Source organism: Balaenoptera acutorostrata, chromosome 5 (genome assembly GCF_949987535.1).
Source record: "Balaenoptera acutorostrata chromosome 5, mBalAcu1.1, whole genome shotgun sequence".
Lineage (NCBI taxonomy): Eukaryota > Metazoa > Chordata > Mammalia > Artiodactyla > Balaenopteridae > Balaenoptera > Balaenoptera acutorostrata.
In genome coordinates this window covers 124,398,909-124,420,470 of record NC_080068.1, presented here as the reverse complement: position 1 = coordinate 124,420,470, position 21,562 = coordinate 124,398,909, and the positions used below count along the sequence as shown (strand labels likewise).

At 39.2% G+C, this 21,562-nt stretch overlaps 3 protein-coding genes across 5 annotated transcripts in view; 2 read left to right on the top strand and 1 right to left on the bottom strand.

Moving 5' to 3' along the window:
• The window catches only part of BBS7 (Bardet-Biedl syndrome 7), a 44,161-nt gene extending 43,928 nt beyond the window's left edge, over positions 1–233 (top strand). The window contains exon 20 of the mRNA XM_007172405.3: positions 162–233. The gene's annotated coding sequence lies outside the window, so the exon portion shown is untranslated. The remainder of the gene's footprint in view (positions 1–161) is intronic.
• Positions 234–832: 599 nt separating this feature from the next.
• CCNA2 (cyclin A2) lies at positions 833–6,519 on the top strand. Its single transcript, XM_007172403.3, has 8 exons — positions 833–1,069; positions 1,850–2,093; positions 3,351–3,463; positions 3,666–3,889; positions 4,519–4,726; positions 5,146–5,259; positions 5,701–5,834; positions 6,193–6,519. The coding sequence occupies exons 1-8, from the start codon at positions 848–850 to the stop codon at positions 6,239–6,241; spliced, it is 1,308 nt and encodes a 435-aa protein (XP_007172465.1). The 5' UTR covers positions 833–847; the 3' UTR covers positions 6,242–6,519.
• Positions 1,820–18,257, bottom strand: EXOSC9 (exosome component 9). Of its 3 annotated transcripts, none has more exons than XM_007172401.3 (13): positions 18,104–18,257; positions 17,675–17,769; positions 16,806–16,925; positions 16,587–16,689; positions 15,525–15,662; positions 13,776–13,858; positions 12,391–12,523; positions 10,875–10,963; positions 10,074–10,220; positions 8,935–9,116; positions 7,248–7,326; positions 6,910–7,034; positions 1,820–5,996 (listed from the first exon to the last, which is right to left on the bottom strand). In XM_007172401.3, exons 1-12 carry the CDS (start codon positions 18,167–18,169, stop codon positions 6,950–6,952), a joined length of 1,320 nt encoding a protein of 439 aa, XP_007172463.1. In that variant the 5' UTR covers positions 18,170–18,257; the 3' UTR covers positions 1,820–5,996; positions 6,910–6,949. The 3 variants fall into 3 exon arrangements, with proteins under 3 accessions (XP_007172463.1, XP_007172464.1, XP_057402256.1); XM_007172402.2 differs by having other exon boundaries at positions 1,820–1,985; XM_057546273.1 differs by lacking the exon at positions 1,820–5,996 and having other exon boundaries at positions 6,573–7,034.
• Positions 18,258–21,562: the final 3,305 nt, after the last annotated feature.

The window sequence follows — 21,562 nt, the reverse complement described above, 5'->3', positions numbered from 1 at the left end:
ATAAAAAGCATAAGACTGTGAAGAAACACCTAAATGGTAAGATGACATTATAGTCTTCCAATATTATATCAGTTACATAAGCAGCGTGTTAAATGATTTATGCACGTTATTTAATACTAACGACAACTGTATAACGCGTAGATATTATTCCCAATTAACAGATAGGAAAATTGAGAATTGGAGACACTGAATAACTTGAACAGGACCACCAGGCCAGTATGTGGCCGGATCAGATTTTAGACCTTGAGAAACTAGTCATTCAAGCTAACTGGAGGTCCTAGGGCAGAAGGCCGGGGCGGCCCGCTACTAATTTCTAAAGTTTAATTCAGTTTATCCTAGAGACAGCCCTTGACCCGAGACAGGGACCGCCTAGCGGCCCTGTTTAAAGTCACAGTAGACTTAGGCCCCGCCTCTCCGCCGGGCGCGCCTACTTCCTCCTGCCGCCGTTCGACATCTCTTCGCCCCGCTCCGCCCCTGCTCGGTTGCCTTCGCAGCCGCCTTCACTCGCTTGCGACCGCGTCGCCCCGAGTGACGTCACGGGCCTCGGCTCTTTTCATTGGTCCATTTCAATAGTCGCGGGATACTTGAACTGCATGAACAGCCGCCGCTCCGGCGGGCTGCTCGCTTCGTTTCGGGGGCGTCCTTGGCCCTCCACGCCCGGCAGTGCCTGCCTCCGCCTTTCGCAACCTCCTCGGTCCTACACGATCCCGAGCGGGCCAGCGGGCGGGCAGGCTGGCCCGAGCTGCGGCGGGCGGGTACGGCTGGAGTGTACCTAGGCTGGTCGGCGGGACGCAGTGCACGCTGCTTGGCGCCGCAGGCTGATCCCGCCTCGCCCCCGGGAGCAGTGATGTTGGGCAGCTCCGCGCCCGGGCCTGCGGCCCGCGAGGCAGGCTCGGCGCTGTTAACATTGCAGCAGACGGCGCTCCAGGAGGACCAGGAGAACCAGGAGAACATCAACCCCGAGAAGGCGGCGCCCACCCAGCAGCCCCGGACCCGCGCTGGGCTGGCGGTACTGAAGGCCGGGAACTCGCGGGGACCAGCGCCGCAGCAGAGGCCTAAGACGCGACGGGTAAAGCAGTGAGCCGTATCTGCAGGAGGGTGGACCGAGCGGGAGTTTTGCATGGGTTTAGCCGGCAAAGGAGAGTGGCGAGAAAGCATCCCCTGGCCTTTTCGCGGAAGGCCAGGACCTGGAGTCCCTTGATCCCTGGTTTTCTGGAGTGTAGGATGCCACATTACTCCCATTAGTTTCTCCCATTACTCTCCCTGCCAGCACAATGCGTTTGTGCTGCCTGTCCGCTCTCCTCCACTGGGAGTATTTTTCTATAGATAACGAAGTCAAACCAAGCCCTACAACATGAGTATGGTCTTTGCCCGCCTCCACGCCTTTCTCTGCTTTTAAGCCCCAGCCGCTGCTCGGACTTCCTAAATCCTCCCCATATGGTTAAGAGATTACCTCTGCTTTAGGAAAGGGTATAAAAAATACTTTGCTTTTGGTCAATTCCGCCATCTTACCGAATTTGCTCTGTTGCTCCACCCTGGGGCGAAAGAGGTAAACCACTTTTTTGCCATCTCTCCTAAATTTGGCATTTTTCGGCCTGCCACTCCGCCCATCTCGTGGCCTTGATGAGTTTTGCCTAATTCCACTTAGTGTGACTCTAAAACTCTTGCAGGAATGCCTGTGACAAATTGGAACATCCCTTTCTCCGACTACTCAAATTTCCTTGTCTGGATTTTCCCCCCTGAAGTTTAATTTTCCTGATAGAGCTATTGGGAGTAAATGCAGTATAAGGGGATGAAAGCAGAACAAAATTCCACTTAATAAGCTCAAAGCCAGTTATTTATTTTTTAGGTTGCACCTCTTAAGGATCTTCCTGTAAATGATGAGCATGTCACCGTTCCTGCCTGGAAAGCAAACAGCCAGCAGCCTGCGTTTACCATTCACGTGGATGCAGCAGAGGAAGAGACTCAGAAGAGGCCAGCTGAATCTAAAAAACCAGAAGGTGAAGATGTCTTGGCTTTTAACTCAGCTCTTACTTTACCAGGACCAAGAAAACCACTGGTACCTCTTGATTACCCAATGGATGGTAGTTTTGGTAAGTTTTAAAGAAAATTTGTTATCAAATCAATGTAATCATAATTACTGAATAGACTGGATTAATGAAATTTTGCTTTTCAGAACATTATCTTACCTGATCCTTAACTACATTATGAGTTAGGTTTAATGTAACAAGTTTAGAAAGGGTGTGACTTATCTCAGGCCTCACAGCTAATGCAAGACCTAGTGACCTACAAAAGGATCCTAATCCCGTGCTCCTTCTGGTACACGGCTAATTACATCAATTTCATTAGATCTCAGACTTATTTTAATCTGACCCTGGAAATGTTTGCTTGATTGGGAGAATATATTTCAGTTGTATTCTTAAGACTCACTTTGTACATACCATTCTCAAATAGAGTGCTATTTGAGAATGCAGCTTTAAATATTGAGATAGCCAACATCTCTTCCACCTTTAAAACTGTTTCTGTAAAATCAGTCTGAGTGATTGTCTGTTACCAGAGAGGGACATTGTCCTCCTGTGAGTCAGAGTAGCTGCTATAGACAACTCTGACTACAGTTTGTGCTGCTTCTTTACCATCAGGCTATCGAGTCACTGGACAGCTCACTAAATTCAATCTCAGCTTTAGTTCTATGGATGAGAGGTGTAGCAGGGAAGTCCTATGGAAATAAAATAATTGGTGTATTTTTATTTAAAATCTGCAATAAATTTTAACCTCAAACCTTGAAGTAAAAAGAATAATGGATGATATTTTTTGCCTTCAAAGATAATTTAAATTTACCAAAAAAGAATCACCCATTGATTTTAGTGTTAATGTGTTTGAACTGCCCATAACAAATCTGAGTTTCTCTTTAGCACACTTGTTAGCCCTACTTCTCGTTATTGCCTGGATTGTGCTTTGAATAGGTTAGACTTAGGGGTTTGCAAACTCTCTTATGACAAATCCTAGATATCTCAAAACTTGGATTTTAACTTTGTCCTAGCAAAACCAGTGTACTCCTGTCATGGGAGATGAATGATACTTCAACATAATACCTGCTCCTCAAACTCATTTTCCTGTTAATGGTTTGTCAGTACTTTTTCTTGTTAATTAAAATCATTCCAAAAGTAGGTGGACATAGGTACTAAAATCAGAGTTAAATCTTCTATGTACTTTGTCATAACAAGCTCTTTTTAGTTGGATGAAATAAACACATTGGTAGTTTGGGACTCCTTACAAGGGCAATCACTTTTAGCTCTTAAATTAAGTCGAAAATGAAAAGTGAACTTCACTGTACTTTTGAATTCTCCCAGAGTCACCACATACTATGGATATGTCAATTGTATTGGAAGATGAAAAGCCAGTGAGTGTTAATGAAGTACCAGACTACCATGAGGACATTTACACATACCTTAGGGAAATGGAGGTAAAGGCTCTCTGAATCTACTTTTTATACTATTTGTTCACTGTGGTGAAAGGAAATTAAGAGGATAATGTTTTTAAGTTTTTTAACTGCCAGTGAATTACTCTAATGCTATACTTAAGTTTCTAGCATATAGGCAGCATCTGTTAATGGTAAAATAATCTAACTGCAGTTTTAACACTATACTAAGTAACCTTCTCAACAGGTTAAATGTAAGCCTAAAGTGGGTTACATGAAGAAACAGCCAGACATTACTAACAGTATGAGGGCTATCCTCGTGGACTGGTTAGTTGAAGTAGGAGAAGAATATAAACTACAGAATGAGACCCTGCATTTGGCTGTGAACTACATTGATAGGTTTCTTTCATCAATGTCTGTGTTGAGAGGAAAACTTCAGCTTGTGGGCACTGCTGCTATGCTGTTAGCCTCGTAAGTACAACTTGGTTTGTTGGGTTAAAAGTGATTAGTAGTATTTCTGTGTAGGGAAGAAATTGTGATCTTTTAAAGTGTGACATTTTAACATACTATACAAGGCAGGGAGTCAGCAACTACTTTAGGGATGGTGGAGTGGATGAAACTTTTTGAATTTAGGACATTAATTTTCCTAGATCTGGATTTCAGGGCACCTTGAATGAACCTACAGACTGGTGACATTTTAATACACCAGGACTAGGTTACAGAGTGGTTCCTTCCACTTTAAAGTACTTTCTGGTATATAAGCAAAATCTTTTCTCCATTAAGACATGAAAACTAAAATGTAAATTATTTATTTTTCTAAGGAAATTTCCTACATTTTCAGTTACTTGGTGAACTCTGGCATTGTTCCCATCTTGGGAAGTCAGTCTCTCACTTATTTCCTTTGACTGAAGTGGGAGAAATATTTGGGGCTTTTAATTAGCACTTACGTAGTCTTGGCTAGAAATGGTCAAGTATCAGTGGAAACAGGCAACTGGTTTTGGATTCGTTCCATTTATTCTGCTTAAGGGATTTCAAGTCGGGATAAACAAGCTTGCTTTTCTTATAAAAGGACTGATTACTTAAAACTCCTTTCATTGTAGAAAGTTTGAAGAAATATACCCCCCAGAAGTAGCAGAATTTGTATACATTACAGATGACACTTATACCAAGAAACAAGTTCTGAGAATGGAGCACCTAGTTTTGAAAGTCCTTGCTTTTGACTTAGCTGCACCAACAATAAATCAGTTTCTTACCCAGTACTTTCTGCACCAGCAGTCTGCAAACTGCAAAGTTGAAAGTTTAGCAATGGTAAGTTCTTTTCATTTTGTTGAATGAAGATTCTAAGGTCACAATTAGGGGCAAGCTCTAATTTCATTATACAGCCTTGGTCAAGGGATTTAGTATTCTGGGGACAGGTTAGTGCTGCAGTATGAAAGAAAGCCTATCATTGGCAAAAGAAAACATAAATGGAGAAAGCACTAGGAATAGTGGTATGAGGATGAAGTCTTGGGAAATGGTAGCCAGCAGAGTTTTTAAAGTTATTAAAGGAGGAAAAATACAGGATGAGAATGAAGCAAAACACGGTAGTGGGTATATTTAAAGATGTGGCGATGGTTGCTACAGAGCCAGTCTTAAAGACAGCAAAATATTCGGTCAGAAGGTAAGGATTTGAGGTTTGAATTCCAGAGCTCTTATGATCATAAAGCATATTTACTTTTTCATTCCAGTTTTTGGGAGAGTTAAGTTTGATAGATGCTGACCCATATCTAAAGTATTTGCCATCAGTTATCGCCGCAGCAGCCTTCCATTTAGCACTCTACACTGTCACGGGACAAAGCTGGGTATGTATGACGATGTCCTCACACATCCACCTTGTGCTGTAAATGCTTGTGCCAGATAGGTTAAATAACTGTCCTATACAACTGACAGTTGTCTAGATGTACTGAACTGGAAGAGCTATTCAATCACCTACACTGTTTAAAGCATTTTGTCTTACCTGTTTAATAGCATGTGTTGTTAGGTAGAAAGCTTGCTTACTATTAATACTTGGATTTGAAAGGTGTGCTTAAAGAATTCAGGCCATAAGACTTGCTGCTGGCAAGGAAAATAGTAAAAATTGATCGAAGTTAGCAAACAGAGCTTGAGAAAACTGGAAGATGTTAGTTGGAGGTGTTAGGACTGAAGTTTAACAAAACTCAAGCTTAATGCCAACTACTAACTAACTTGTATTCAGTGTCTGTTACTAAAAACAAAACTCAGTGGTTCCGTCCTCCCTCCTGCAGCCTGAATCATTAGTACAAAAGACTGGATATACGCTGGAAACTCTAAAGCCTTGTCTCATGGACCTTCACCAGACCTACCTCAGAGCTCCGCGGCATGCACAACAGTCAATAAGAGAAAAGTACAAAAACTCAAAGTAAGAATTAACAGCAGTAGATACCAAAGAAGCTTGCTTTTCCAGGCTATCGTACGGTTCAGAGATCCTTGACATTTCAACTTTATTTAAGGGATTCACAAATCAGGCACAGCCTCCTTAAGCAACTGTTCTCTTAGCAGCCATGTGTTTTGAGCTTCTGTCCTGTATTTGAGGGAGAAGAGGGGAGAGGAACGGGAGGCATGCATGCAAGTGCTGGGGACCAGACTGTGGTTTTATAACCATTAATTCAAGTAGACAGAAATAGCATTTGTGAGTTCCTAGTATATGTTTCATTCCATAATCTGTTTCACCCAATGAATGTTTACTAAAAATGGATTTTTTTTTTCCCTGCTTACAGGTATCATGGTGTTTCTCTCCTCAACCCACCAGAGACACTAAATGTGTAACAGTGAAAGACTGCCTTTGTTTTCTAGGATGTAAATCACTCAAAGTATATGGTGTACAGATTTTATCTTAGGTTTTAATTTTACAATCATTTCTGAATACAGAAGTTATGGTCAAGTACAAATTATGGTATCTATTACTTTTTAAATGGTTTTAATTTGTATATCTTTTGTACATGTAACTATCTTAGATATTTGGCTAATTTTAAGTGGTTTTTGTTAAAAGTATTAATGATGCCAGCTGTCAGGATAATAAGAAATAAATTGATTTGGAAAATTTGGTTTGTAAGTCAAATTTAATTCGAGGTAAAAATTTGACTTCAGGATTTCACTCAAAAATTAATTTGGTTTATTAAAGCATGGGGACTGGGAAGGCTTCTCCTTCCAACACACAGGTGATGACATTCACCTCCGTAAGGAACTGGGCCAACTGTCTGACTTGGGCATAATCTAAGAAGACTCTTTCAGGTCTTTGTACACACTATGAAAATGCTTTTTCATTCATCAACTTTTACTACATTTGACCTACCAAAGTGACAGTTATTTAAAACCTGTTTTAAAGAGTTCTCCAGACGTTTATTTTAAAGCATAATGTAAAAAACTGTATAAAGAACTAGATTCTATAATGGGTTTGTGAATAATACCCAAGGTTGTTAGCACTGAATAAATACCTTTTTAATAGTTATATACAAATATACAACTATGTGAACTTTAATTAGCAGCTCTCTTCTTTTTTCTCTTTTTCACTGGCTTTTTACTTGGTGCTTTTACTTGTGTTGCACTGATGGTCTGTGTTCTGTGAACAAAGTAAATTAACAAGTTTTACCAGTATTAGTACTAGGAGCTTACTTTTGCCAACTATGACAGAAGAATACTGTAACCTTGAAAGGCATCCAAGCAGTTTTACAGACCTAATTCTATAAATCTCAGGTTGTAGAAACCCAGAGAGCAAGCTTCTAAAAAGTCTTGAGTATATGTATACATTTGAAATAAACCAGAAATTTGTTACCTTATTTTCTTCGGATTCTTATCTGGTTCTAAAATGATCATTTCTTCTTCTTCACTGTCTGAGAGCACTATAGGGGCATCTTTTAAGAAAATGTTAAGAAAGGAATATAAGTTTCAGATAGAGAGCCCAAACAGCATTTTGGGTGGAGGCTTACAGATGTACTATTTGGTTCTTCCCTTCCCTGAGGTTATTCCTTGGAGCTCTGAAAAACCTTATGTGTGCTTCTTTAATAGAATTGAAGTGAGGGGGATAATTCTACATACAGGTGTGTGTGTGTGTGTGTGTGTGTGTGTGTGTGTGTGTGTGTGTATATACACACACACACTATACACACACACACAGAGCATCTTATAGAACCAATTTGGAAACAAGTCAATATGCCAACTGAATTCCTTGTGCTACTCTTTGAATTTGTTAATTTTGAAGATCTAGATTTTAAATTTCTCCCTACTATAAACAACACTAGAAGGAAAAATACCTAGAAGCAGAATTACTAGGTCAAAAGGCATATACCTTCCGAAAGACATTTTTGCCAGATCCCTCCAGAAACGTTTCAATTTACACTCCAAGAATAGTATATTAACCCATTTTCCTATACACCCTTGCCAATGTGTTCCTGGCCGTTTGTATTTGAGAATGCATATACAAATAGGAACAGAAACAAAAAATAGGCAAAAGAACAGAAACGTCTGTTTCTATTCTTTTGCCCGTTTTCCCCATGAGACTTATTACATTAATTCTTTATATTTAAATAGAGTTTTCAATTACTTTCTCCCTATTAGAAAAATTTCACAAATATATAAAGGCATATGGAGTTTAAAAAAAAAAAGTAACATCTATCAATAAATAGTCCCTGTGTTTCTTAAGCAGCTTATGTTGGTGTAAATATATAGTAAATACATGGAACGAGGTCTGGAAGAATAATACTAAATAGAAGTAACCACTGGGGAAGCTGAATAAGGGTCCCAATTAATGGGGATTTTTTTTTTTTTTTTGCCTTACAAAAAACCCCAGCATGTTCTTAGTAATATTTACAGGCAATATTCTCCTTCCTTGAAGGCAGGCAGGTATATGCATTACACACCGAAACAGTATCACCTTCACTATTTTCTCAGCCAGATTTAGTAGCTGCATCCTTTAGTTCTCCACCAACCTACCTCCTAGATCCTTCCTTGTTTGATTTATTAAAATTTAGAATTCAGTTCTTCACACAAGCCACATTTCACTGCTCAGTAGCTACATGTGGCTAGTGGCTACTATGCTGGACAGTGTAGAGACAACATTTCTAACACTGCAGAAAGTTCTGTGGATGGCACTACTCTAATATATGTTATGATATTGCCTTTTTATGTTTGAGTCTAGAAACTATACAAAGAAAAAACAGCACACAGGAATGAGATTTTAGGAAACTCATCCCCTTAAAACTGGCCCGGATAAGATACAAAAAAAGAAAAAAAAAAAAACTTTAAAATAAAAAATGCCACTCCCTTCACATACCAAAGAATACCACTATTCCTCAAAGATAAGCATATTCTTGCAGTTAGCCTCAACAGTTTAGTTGAAATTTAAATTACAAAATATTTAGCCCCTCTAAAAAAGTAACTGCTAATATAAAAATAAGATTCCTAAAATAGGGATATATATATATATATATATATATTACATATAGCCATAAAGTATCACATACCTTGGCTTCCAATATTAGAGACTTCTCCCGTGTCCATTTTTATACTATCAAGAATGATAGCTTCATCACTGCCACCTTCATTTTCGTCTTCCTTCTCAGAGTCTTCGAGATCACCCCAGGAGTTTTCTATTCCCTCTCCAATTTGGGCGGTTCCAGGAGTCCACAGCACAGGTTTCGAAACACTTAGCAAGTTAAGAAAACTGAATAACAAAAATACTGCTATTTGATGCAGTGCAGAAAAAGATTAGAGTGAAAGTTTTCTTCCTTTAAGATTGATTGAAGTGTGCCTCACATTATTAGGAAAAAATTTACTAATAGCTATACTATGGATGGCTGAACAGTGAAGAAGAAATAGTGTATAATTCAGGTTAAGATTTTATGGACACAATGGGTGAGAAATATCAAGAGACACACTCGCTCTGAACATTTTAGTTGCAGTAATAAATCTGGTGAATGAACTTCAGGAACAATGTGGGGACTTCCCTGGTGGCGCAGTGGTTAAGAATCCGCCTGCCAATGCAGGGGGACATGGGTTTGAGCCCCGGTCCGGGAAGATCCCGCATGCAGCAGAGCAACTAAGCCCGTGCACCACAACTACTGAGCCTACGCTCTAGAGCCCGCGAGCCACAGCTACTGAAGCCCGAGCGCCTAGAGCCTGTGCTCCGCAGCAAGAGAAGCCACTGCAATAAGAAGCCTGTGCACCACAACGGAGAGTAGCCCCTGCTCGCCACAACTAGAGAAAGCCCACATGCAGCAACGAAGACCCAACACAGCCAAAAATAAATACATAAGTAAATAAATTTATTAAAAAATAAAAGAACAATGTGTAATGTATAGTGTCTGACCATGCCAGTGAGATTAGAGAACAGTTTTCCAAAGGAAAATGAAATGCTGTAAATTGGTTCTTAAAATAAGAGAATTTTCTGGTTTTGGTAGGATAGCTGAAGAGAAGGTAGATGTTACACCATCAATTTAATATGACTCATCACTATCTTGTCTTATATCTTAAATGTTTTTTTCTAACAAAGTACAGTGTTTCAGAAAACAAATTTCCGTATGCACACGCTTCACATAGCCCTAATAATGCCCAAAGTGTTATGAATCTTCTTGGTTTTACCAAAAACACCCAGTAAAGATACACTTCTGAAGGAGGTTCAGCTTCAGAGATGATTTCTTCTGCTTTCTCCTCTACATCGGAGGTATCAACAGGGGCCTTTTCCATTCTAAATGTTGTGATCCTTTGATTTGCTATAGATTCTGCAAAGCCAAACTTTCCACCTTCTTTCCTGTGTGGGTTTTTTTGGGGAGTTGTGGGGGAAGGGGGAATGAGAGATGGGAGAGAAGACAGGAAGGGAAAAAAAAGTTAACTATTTTATCCATTTGATAGATGAGAAATATTAGATGAGAAACTATTTGACTAACTTAACCCCACCAATTTATTATGCCTATCAAGTGAGATAATAAAAAGTTACTATAATTAACCATTTATTAAACCGTGTGCCAAGCATGTGCTATGTACTTAAAGCATATTATTCTCCAATCCTCAAACCAGCCCCACCAGGTAGGCATTAACCTCCCATATTACAGAAGACACTGAAGTGCTGAGACAGCTGTTGCTTAATGTCACACAGTAAGAAGAGATGGGAACCAACCCGTTTGTATTCTTTCTGTTAACAGGAGCTACTGGATTCTTTTTTTCCTAAGAAAATGTTAACTTTTTAAACGAAAAATATTATGTGGCTTTTTAATACAGATTATGTGTAAACTGGAATACAATAAATAGTTCAATCAACTTTCAAAAAACATTTAGTATATTCAACTGAGATGAACAGATAAGGAAAGACTGAGTGTAAAAACTCTGTAGTTATGCTTGTGCGAGAAAAATCCTCAACAGAAAAATCTATAACAAGACCATTCAGTTCTAAAAAAATCAAACTTACCTAACTTTCTGGTCGTTCTCCAAAGCTTTCTGTATTAGCTCTGTAATTTCTGCTACCTTCACACCAGCTATTTTACTACATCTCAAAACCTATTTATAAAAGTGAACTCTGTTATTTAAAGACAACAAATCAAATAGCTTTCTCTAACAAAACTAAAAACATGAGATTAGTTTTTCTACCTTTGCAATTTAAGCCTTACTTTTTTTTTCAAATATGAAAATAATACACTGTAAACACAAATTAAGGCAAGATGTGAGAGCTATTTTTAATTGTTAAGGGAACTGACCCAAAAACTTTTCTATGACAATGTAGAAGATACCACTGAAGAGGCCACAGATACACTAATTTCCTTTCTGTGAGTGATCCATAGCTCTGTTCAAGACAGGGCTGCACGGTGTCCCCCGGAAAGCTTTTATAAAGCAAAGATTCCCAGGCCTCAGGGACCTAATGGATCAGAATCGCTGGAAATAGGGATCTGGCAGTGGTTATGATGCTGGTAATAATGACAATGATGATAACAGAAACTAACATTTACTGCACACTTAATTTATGCTATACAGTACAATATATCCATATCTATCCTTATATTCTCCTAACAAGAAGGTGTTGACATTAAGATTATTTACTATTTTACAGATAAAGAGATTGAAGCACAAAAATATGAAACCATCTGCCAAAGGTCAGTTAGTATAAGGAAGAGCTGGAGTTCCAATTAAGTAGTCTCTGTGCTCCTAACCAGCTGCACCATGTGGTACATGGCAATCTATTTTCTAAAAGTCCCCATGTGAATCTTATATGTAGCTGGATTTGAGAACTTCTGCTCACTGTACCCAAATTCCAAAAGTAAAACTATCTTTTTACATAATTTCTACTTTCTGACACTTTAAAGAAAAATAGGGATATACGGACTTCCCTGGTGGTGCGGTGGTTAAGAATCCGCCTGCCAATGCAGGGGACACAGGTTGGATCCCAGTTCCGGGAAGATACCACATGCCGCGGAGCAACTAAGCCCGTGTGCCACAACTACTGAGCCTGCGCTCTAGAGCCCGTGAGCCACAACTACTGAAGCCCGCACGCCTAGAGCCCGTGCTCCGCAACAAGAGAAGCCACCACAATGAGAAGCCCGCGCACCGCAATGAAGAGTAGCCCCTGCTCACCGCAACTAGAGAAAAGCCCACTCGCAGCACCGAAGACCCAATGCAGAGAAGGGGAAGGGGAAGGGGAAGGAAGGGGAAGGGGAGGGGGAAAGGATATAAATCTCTTTCCTCACTGGAAGGAAAAGAGTATTCCTCCATCTAGAGGGGTAGACTCTGGAGGGCCATCCACGGGAGAAGCAAGGGAGGAAGGAGGGTACCTTGTAGCCACAAGTCAACAGACAGTACTGAAACCAGATTCTAACAGATCCGAGAATCGATCATTGAAAATATCTGTTGGATTTTAGTTAAAAAATACGAAAAAGCTTCTAAAAAGAAGAGACCTATCTTTAATGGAACAGTAATCAAATCAAAGCACTGACTTGATCTTTTAGCAGCATTATCCCACCACTGGATTGGATGGTACAAATCTCTCGATGTTTATTCATGGCAATCACCAGCAAGCCATCCATTACACGTTCTTCTCGTTCATTGGGATCCACCAATAAATATGTTCTGAAATGAATGTTAAACGGACCTGAACAAATCTGATGCTGAGTGCTTGTCAATTTTAAGCTAATGGATATTTTTAAAAGATAGCATTATAATAAGGTCAACACAGTGTAGGTCTGAGCCTATGAATTTGAGTCACTTTAATGTGAAAAGAGACAACAGAATTATTATAACATTAATTTGGTTAATTTTAAAGTTTCCCTAATATCCTGTACTTTGAAATTCTTCCAGGTTCTGCTAATGGCTCATTACAAAAAAACACTGCCTATTTCCACAGTGTCCAATGTTAGCCTCTAATCACATGTGGTTACTGAGCCGTTGAAATGTGGCTAGTCCAAACTAAGATGTACTGTTAGTATAAAATACTGGATTTCAAAGACTTAGTAGAAATAAAAGAATGTGAAATATCTCAAGAATAATTTTTAAGATATTGATTACATATTAAAATATTTTAGATATATCAAGTAAAATAAAATATCAAAACTAATTTTACCTGTTTCTTTTTACCGTTTTAATGTGGCTACTAAAATTACATATATGGTTCATGTCATAATTCTACAGGACAGTGCTGGTCTATTTCCCTCTAATAAAATTCTATACTACAGTGACTGAAAGATGAAAGCTTTTCTCTAGTTCTTAGTCATAAAATTGCTAAAATATTTATACCTCTCTTTGTTTCTAAAGAGATTTAAGGCTCAAGCTTTCATTTAAAGGCACCTTACATGGACCTAAGATTCCAGGTTTTCTGTTGGAGGAATTAGCAGTGAGTTGTGAAGAAACTGCTGGAGAGCTGAAGGAAAACAAGATTTTTTTTCTCATTTGTGAACCATTCCGCCTTGTAACCTGCTCCTATCCTACAACTATTCCATATAATATGCTCCTCAAATATATTCCAAAGTCCTCTTCCATTAATCCACAGTCATTCTCAGCCTACTTTCCAAAATTAGAGCCTAACATCTGTACACCTCTAGGAAAGATACACTACCATGCTGTGGTAAACTCATAAACGTATAAGTATGCCATGAAAAGGAAAACGTGAAGTCTCTTCATTAAAGGAGGATTTGTCACTTCTACTGAGAAAGCTCTCAGTTCTGAGCATTTGTCAAGTAATGCTCTTAACAGAGAAAGAAAAGAACTATAAGGCGCTCTAATATTAAACAAGGGGTTTGTTCGTTTGCCTACGGCACATTTGAATGGAACAAAAAAGCTCCTAGCTGCATTTATAATTTCAGCCCATGACCAGGGTGAGACTTACCCTTGCTGGAAGAAGGCAAAACTGACACAAATGGGCATGTGGTGGATGCTCAATGGCACAGGATCGCGCTCCTCAAGTGTATACTGTTTGAAAATGAAAGTTTCAGTAATTACAGTCACTGACTTCTAAACAGACAAAAAATCATCTTGTACATCAAATATTAAAATAAAAAATGAAATCCCTTTAATCTTCAGTGAGTACCTAAATAACTTCTTTTGCAACTACCTGTTTGACTCTGCCATTCATCTTCCTTAAAACTTTATGTATTTGTCAAAAAGCTCTGTTGAGGTATAATTTACATAACATAAAATCCACTAATTGTTAGTAAATAATTCACTTTTTAGTAAATATATAGTGAAGTAACTATCACCACAATTCAGTTTTTAAAAGATTCTCATTACTCCCCCAAATTCCCTTAAGTGTGTTTGCAGTTGATTATCACTCCCACTCCCAGCCCAAAGCAACCACTGATCTATCCATACTTTATCTCTATAAATCTGCCTTTTCTGGGCATTCCATGTAAGTGGAATCAAACAATTTTCAGTCTTTTGCATCTGCTTCCTTTCAACTCAGCATGTTCCATCCACCTTGAAGTATACATCACACTGGTAGTTTGGTCCTTTTTACTGCTGAATAGTATTCCACTGCATGGATATACCACACTTTGTTTTTCCATTCACTAGTTGATGAACATTTGGCTAATTTTCAGCTTTTGGCTGTAATGAATAATGCTGCTATGAACATTCACATAAAAGTCTTTGAGTGAATGTATACTTTCATTCTCCTTGAGTACATTCTTAGATATAGAATTGCTAGGCTGTATAAGTTTACACTTAACTTTTTAAGAAACTGCCAAACTCTTCCAACATGGCTGTAACACTTTACCACCAGCAATATCTCTACAGTATTTTTTAATCAATGTCTTTTTTGTCTACTCATCACTCTATACTTTCTTTTTTACTTCCATATACCACCTCCCCTCTCTAAAGGGACATGTCTCTATTGTTAATAAAACTTTGTCTACACCTCTAAGTCTTTCAAGAGTCTGCTCTGGCCTAATTCCTAAAAACAGCATCATGAATGACATCTTAAGAGAGTTTGGGCATCTGATGTTTCCTTTTATAACTTCAGGAATCAAATTATCACCACAGTGCACTTTGATTATTCTAGCATGTAATTTATATAAATTGAAATTGACATACTCTGCACAAAAGAAAGGACAATGTAAATAGTACAGGTCCCTAGTTTTCAAAATGTGGTCCTTATACCAGCAACATCAGTATCACCTGGGAACTCTGTCAAAAGTACAAACTCATACATCCTATCCCCATTCTACTCTGAGGATGGAGACTAGCAGTATGTTTTAACAGTCTTTCCAGGTGTTTCTGATGGGTTTTTGCCACACAGTAAGAACAAGCATCTCACTGTGAAAATACTGAGAATTATGATTTTTCACACATGCCCCCTAAGCATAAACCAACCACTTTATCTAATGCTCAATCCAAAGAAGTCATTGAGTTCTATTCTAAAAAAACCAGGATAGGGTATGCTTTCATTGACAAAACTTTAATACAGGAGATTTAAGAGATTTCAAAGGTAACTGTGACCATATTTTTTGCCTTGGGAACAAATTTTAGAACATACTTAATTGCCGTTTACAACAAGACTTCATTAGAAACAAGCTGTCTGCGCAGCAAGGATATTCATTCATTCATAAGAAGGAGCCTGGCTCACATCATGGGAGCTTACCAGTGTTACTTCATCTCCTTGGACAGAGACATCAGGCCTTCGGAAGTGACATAAGGCTACAATTGCAGCAATGCTGGCAGCATCAATAATGTTTCCATCATGATTTAACAAATGTAGGTCCACGCGTATTTGCCAAACCTGAATGTGAATTCAAAACAAAAATAAATCCTAAAGAGTCACAACCAGAGATAATTTATAAGGAAAGGGAACACTGTGTGCAAGTTTTTCTCTTGCTGTTAAAACATGCAGTTATTCCTTCTATTGTATCAATAAAAATACATTTAGAAAAATGTCAAGCCAGACCAACACCTGAAATACCAGTAGTTTACCTTTCTATGAGTCATTTGAAAATAGTAAAATATATACTGTAAATACACAGAACCACTCTACATTTAGTACTAAGATTCCCCTAACTCCAAGCCTAATGATATTTTTATTGTGTCTCCTAACTTAAAAACCTCAAACTCTTAGGTTTTACTTGACAATATTTATGATAACCTTACAAGTAATGCAAATAGTATTATATTCAAGTATGGAATGTGGAAAGGCCAAGTGACTTTTCTGGAGTCAAAAAGATGGTTAAAATACCCTAATCAAGAATAAAGTTCTAATATCATCAAGTAGCACAATATATTGAGAGTAATATTTCCCATGTCAGACTACCAATGACTCACTATGCAGCCCTGTGTAAGTCAATAAACCTATCCAAATGAAGGATTTAATCAGTTCTTCAGCTCTTCATCCATAAAAAAGGAAAACATTACCTGCTTCTATCAACTCACTTAAATAACATAAGAAAATAAATGAAAATATGTGAAAAACCACAAGTTCTTTGAATAAGAAATGTGTATACAAATCCAAGTTGCTATTTTCACCAATTTTTTTGTCCCTCCAAAGAGAGATGACACAAAGTTCTATGGGTAGCACTCAGGAATATGTGAAGTGAAGTGAACTAGAATAAAACTGAATTAATTGAAGCTCTGAGAATGAAAGTATAGATACAGGGATCCATGAATCAACAATACTCATCCCAAGATTAAGAATTTTGGGCATATTCCCCACCTTTTCACCAGCAACAACACAGAGAGATTCAGTGTCTATACACTTCGAATTTCTGAGACATCTTTCCAAGAGGCGATTCAACTTCACCAAGAGATCTGACTGCCTATGAAAACAGGAATGGGCTAATGTCATGAAATATAACACCAGGCAGTAAAACAATAGCTCACCCCTGTTAGGCTCTCCTCTGGCTAAAGCAGCTTAAGAAAAAGATTTAAATACCTGCCAGGTTCAAAAGCTGGGGCAGCCATCTGAGAGAGTTCAAGGTTAAAAAAAAGAATACCTTCTGTTGCCCTATTGAGTTTTGGAGAAACAAGTTCACAGGAAACCTGTCCAAGAACTCTGCAAAGATAAAGTACAAATCTGTTAATTAAATGTATTTCCTTTCCAATTAAAAAAAAAAAGGAAATCTAAAAATTAAGTTCCAGTCTTACAGTAAGTTGAGTAATAACATGTTCAGTATAATATATCATTAAAGGTTGAAGTTACCTACAAAGTACAGTACTAGAATACATACAGAAATAAAACACATATTGGCATAACCAAAGAGATGACAGGGAAAAAAAATCTCTTATTACAATATTTACTATGCCACAGATTTTTAAGAGTCAATGACCATTTCTTCTCTTTTCTAAAACAAATATTTAGTGATACAAGATGGCATGCAAACTTGAGACGTTCTAAGAGTTTTCTTATGGCATGGTTCACCAACATTATCTGACCAATATCCTCACAACTTCCAAACGAATATTAAAAATCTAATTCTCATGTCACTCAGGAAAAGGAGGAAAGTAGGCCCTACTTAATGACAACAAATGCAAGGAACAAATTCAGTGCAATCACTGCTGGTTGTATATATGATTCACAGAGATCAGAAAGAACTATGTGATACTCATGTGACAGAAAATATATTCATGATTAAAAATGTAAAGTGTGACTATAAACCCAAAGTCTTGCATTGAAGAAAACATATTTATTTCGGGCAGCTAAACAAAGTACTGCCCAGACTTATCTGCTCTGTAAACTGAGTCAATCAAGTTCTTTCAAATTTCTCCCTATTGAGCTTATACCTAATTTGAATACTTTGTTACCTTGTTTTTCCAAGTTCCACAATGCAGCACCCATAATCTGTTCCAAATGAGATCTTGATGTTCCTATAATCATAGGTTTGTCTGCCATCCAGCCGCTGTAAGCACAACATTCCTTTATTCCTAATACAAATATTGATTCCTCTGTGCTAGGCAGTCCTTGGGCTAAGCACTTGGAGATAAGTGTGATCCTGACCACTCCACGTAGGAGAGTGGAAACTAGGTGCCCGAGCACTGACAGTCGCTGGGGTGACCTGAGCCTTGAAAAGACCCCACCGGAGCCAAATAAATATTGGGGCCTTGGGGGAACCCACCGGCCGCTCCCCCAGGGGCTCCCGGGGCCTGCGAGAGCTAGGTCTGTGCGCCCAGGCCGGAAGGCTGCGGGCCGCCGCGCTACCCGAGCGCTCACGCAGCGCCAAATGCGCGGTTTACCTTTTTCTCTTCGATGGCGCGGAGTAGAAAGCGGCGCTCGCAGTTTGAGAGTGGCGTCTCCTTCATACTGTCGGGTCAGGGGACGCACAGGTACTGGAACGCGTCGGGAGAAGACACCCTGCACCTCTTCACGCGCACCCTGCTCGTACCTCGGCGCGGGAGATTGACGTCATCAAAGCGCGGCAGCTGAAGCTGGGAAAGCAAAGGCTGGCGGACCGCCGCTAGTGCGCAGGCTCAAAGCAAGGTTGGACCAGCCGGAGCTGGCTGGAGAATTGAAAGGAGGCGAAATTCTGAACGGAAACATCTGTTTCTTTTATTATAAAGTGTAGGGGAGAAAAGGACCCCGAAATAACCACCAGTGATACAAATTAATATCAGTAGAGCAACTCTCACACTTCACTCTATCCTCAGTTCTAGCGGAGTAGGCTAGACAGGTATTATTGCTATTTTACAGATGAGGAAGTTGATTTGGCCACTAAAAAGCTGTAGAGGCAGAGTTTCAGCAGGTTCATTGGAGAAACACTGAAATGAGCCGGCGTAAGTGGAGCGGAGGGGAGAGAAAAAAGTGGAGATGGTGAGCTGGGGTATTTTTACGGGCTGACTGTGAAACCTCGGAGGACCTGAAAAATTGACAAGAATTGATAGGATTAGCAATTTGTACCTACCGCTGGCTGAAACAAAATGTGTTGTTTATTTCTTACAGCCTCTCCAGTTATTTTAAGGCCATAAGCTTATTTTTATAGGTGTAGAGGAACTTTAGTGTGTTCGTGCTGCCAGTCACTCAGCTTTTTGGGGGAGGCAGAATCAAGTAGTACAGATGTTCCTCCACTTACCGTGGGGTTATGTCCAGATAAAGCCATGTAAGTGGAAAGTACATTACTACACCTAACCTAGGAACATCATGGCTTAGCCCAACCTACCTTAAACTTGCTCAGAGCACTTCCATTAGCCAACAGTTGGGCAAAGTCATCTAATTGGGCAAAGTCATCTAACACAAAGCCTATTTTTATCTATTTTTATTATAAAGTGTTGAATATCTTGTGTAATTTACTAAATACTGTACTGAAAGTGAAGAGCAGAATAGTATGGGTACAGAATGGTTGTAAGTGTACCTGTTGTTTACCAGGTGGCTAACTGGGAGCTGTGGTTACTACCACTGTTGAGCATGAAGAGAGAGTATCGTACTGCATATACATAGCCCCGGGAAAAGATCAAGATTCAGAATTCGAAGTATGTTTTCTACTGAATGCATATCGCTTTCAAGCCATTGAAAAATTGAAAGGAGAACTGTTATATGTGCAGGACCCTCTGTAGTTAAAAGCAGGAACTAACTTCAAGCTACCCAGGCTCAAATTCTGACTCTGCCCTGTACTTGTTCTGTGACCTTGGCCAATGTAGCCTATATGCTTCACTTTACTCATCTGCAAAATAGCAATGATAAATCTATTATGAGAGATAAAAATGAGTTAGTACATGTAAAATGCTTAGAACAATGCCTGGCTTGGAGTCAGGCACTAGTTCAGTGTTCACATATTATTTTGTTTCATTTGCTTCAGAGTGATAGGCAATGTAACTCCTACACAGGCTGCGTCTCGCTTCTGTCTCCTCTCAAGCGTTTTTTCCTACCAGTGATCATTGTACCACTTGTAATCTGTGTACTCAGTAAATTACATATACTACTTGTGAGGGCCTCCCATGTCCCAAGAATAATTCAAGTGCTGGATAAACAGGGTGGACAAGCTCCTGACCTGAAAGGAATGTATGTCCTCTTTGGAGGAGACAAACAATTAAAACCTACACAGTTAAATAAGACAATTTCACATACTAAATACTATCAGTATTTGAGGATGAGGAGGCTATTTTAATCGGGCTAATTGCAGGAAGAGGTCACTTTGTAGAGGTGCCATTTGAGTTAAGTAAATCCTTCATGATGAGAAGGATCAGCCAGAATATCATCTGCAGGAGAGGAAAAGTCTTTCAAGCAGAAGGAGCCACATGAGCCAAGACTGAGGTTGGATGAGCCTGACATGGTCCGCAGACAGGAATCGTGAAGAAGGAGGGAAGTGGACAGACCCTACATCCACACGCTCAGACAGCCGATTGATTTTCAAAAGGCGCAAGGGGATTACAAGGTATAGGCCGTTTAAGTTCTTAAACAACACAATTCATGTTTATAGTATAGTTTCGCAACAGAACTCCTGGCTGTTAATTTTATCATTTAAATCTTTGGGTTATTTTAGTGGGCTTTTGATAACTTCTCTTTCCCGTCAGAAAGGAAACAGGACTTTGTTGAAATAGTCTGTCCTTTCCTGAGAGACAGCTTGGTGGTGGAAAAAAAAATGGACTTTGGCTTCAGATAAACTTCAGATCAAGTGGACTGTAGGTGAATTAAATAATCCTGAGCTTTGGCTTCTGTGTATTTAGGTTGGAAATAATTACTTTGTGTTAAATGGTCTGAAGGAAAGCATCAAACACCATGTTTTGGACATAACAGCTATTCAAATTGTTAGTTTCCTTCCGCTTTTGATTTGGCAAGGCTTCCCGTGAAACTGTCCAAATATGCCATGTCTGATTGCTGTTCTGAGATTACTGCTTGATTACCTTGTCCCGCTCACCTTCCACTTTTATACAATTTCCACCATCCCTTCCTACTTTTACTATTATATTATTGTAATTTTAGCACTACAGCATTTGCCTTTTATTGGAGTTAATCCAAAGGTGTATAACCCGTTTCCACTCACATCTACATACCATCATAAAATATATTTACTTCATAGCCTTGTTTTTAGTAAGAAACTTTTGAGACACCCAAGGGACATTTGTTTCATGCTTACAGGGGAATTTTTTTTTTTAATTTGAGAAGAGGTTCAGATAATGTGCATTCTGCTCTTTAAAAAGAATAAGTTTGAGTAGTATATCGACCTAGATGATCTGTCTAAATATAACCTGGTTTTCAACAAGATATTTGAGTATAGATCTTCTCTCCTCTTTATTGGACATCTGTTGCTTTGTCTGACCAGCACCCTTCTATTTCTTGGAGACATGCCCTTTCCTGACCCTATGTGATTCTGTTGTTAATGTTAATAGCAGGCATGGCTGTGATCAGGCCCTGCTAATTGTGGAACCCCATCCCTGTCTTCTCATTGACTGTTGACCCAGGTAGGACCAAAAAAGTTCCTCCATCAGTCTTGACATGTGAACTCTGAGAGAGAGTAGGTCTTTCCTTCTCTAGGATTATAAACATTAAGGACCATGAAAGTCTAGAACTATGTGGGGCCATCTTGCCACCACATGGAGAGAACCTGTTTGAAGATGAAGATGAAGTCAGACAGAACTGAGAAATAAGAGAGAGAGAGAAGTAGATTCTTTACATAGAAATAGCTTGCACCAAATTGTTGGACTTCCCGGTTGATGAGCCAATACATTTGAGTTGGTCTTTTGGTAAGTGTGTCCAAAAGA

Bases quoted from the DNA above. Each gene is read 5' to 3' on its own strand.
- CCNA2 (XM_007172403.3), top strand. From the start codon at position 848: ATGTTGGGCAGCTCCGCGCCCGGGCCTGCGGCCCGCGAGGCAGGCTCG. The intron at 3,464-3,665 runs GTAAAGGCTCTC...CCTTCTCAACAG, and splicing joins CATACCTTAGGGAAATGGAG to GTTAAATGTAAGCCTAAAGT. The intron at 5,835-6,192 runs GTAAGAATTAAC...CCCTGCTTACAG, and splicing joins GAAAAGTACAAAAACTCAAA to GTATCATGGTGTTTCTCTCC.
- EXOSC9 (XM_007172401.3), bottom strand. From the start codon at position 18,169: ATGAAGGAGACGCCACTCTCAAACTGCGAGCGCCGCTTTCTACTCCGC. The intron at 12,524-13,775 runs GTAAGTCTCACC...CATTCATTTCAG, and splicing joins TTTGCCTTCTTCCAGCAAGG to AACATATTTATTGGTGGATC. The intron at 10,221-10,874 runs GTAAGTTTGATT...AAACCCACACAG, and splicing joins GAGAACGACCAGAAAGTTAG to GAAAGAAGGTGGAAAGTTTG.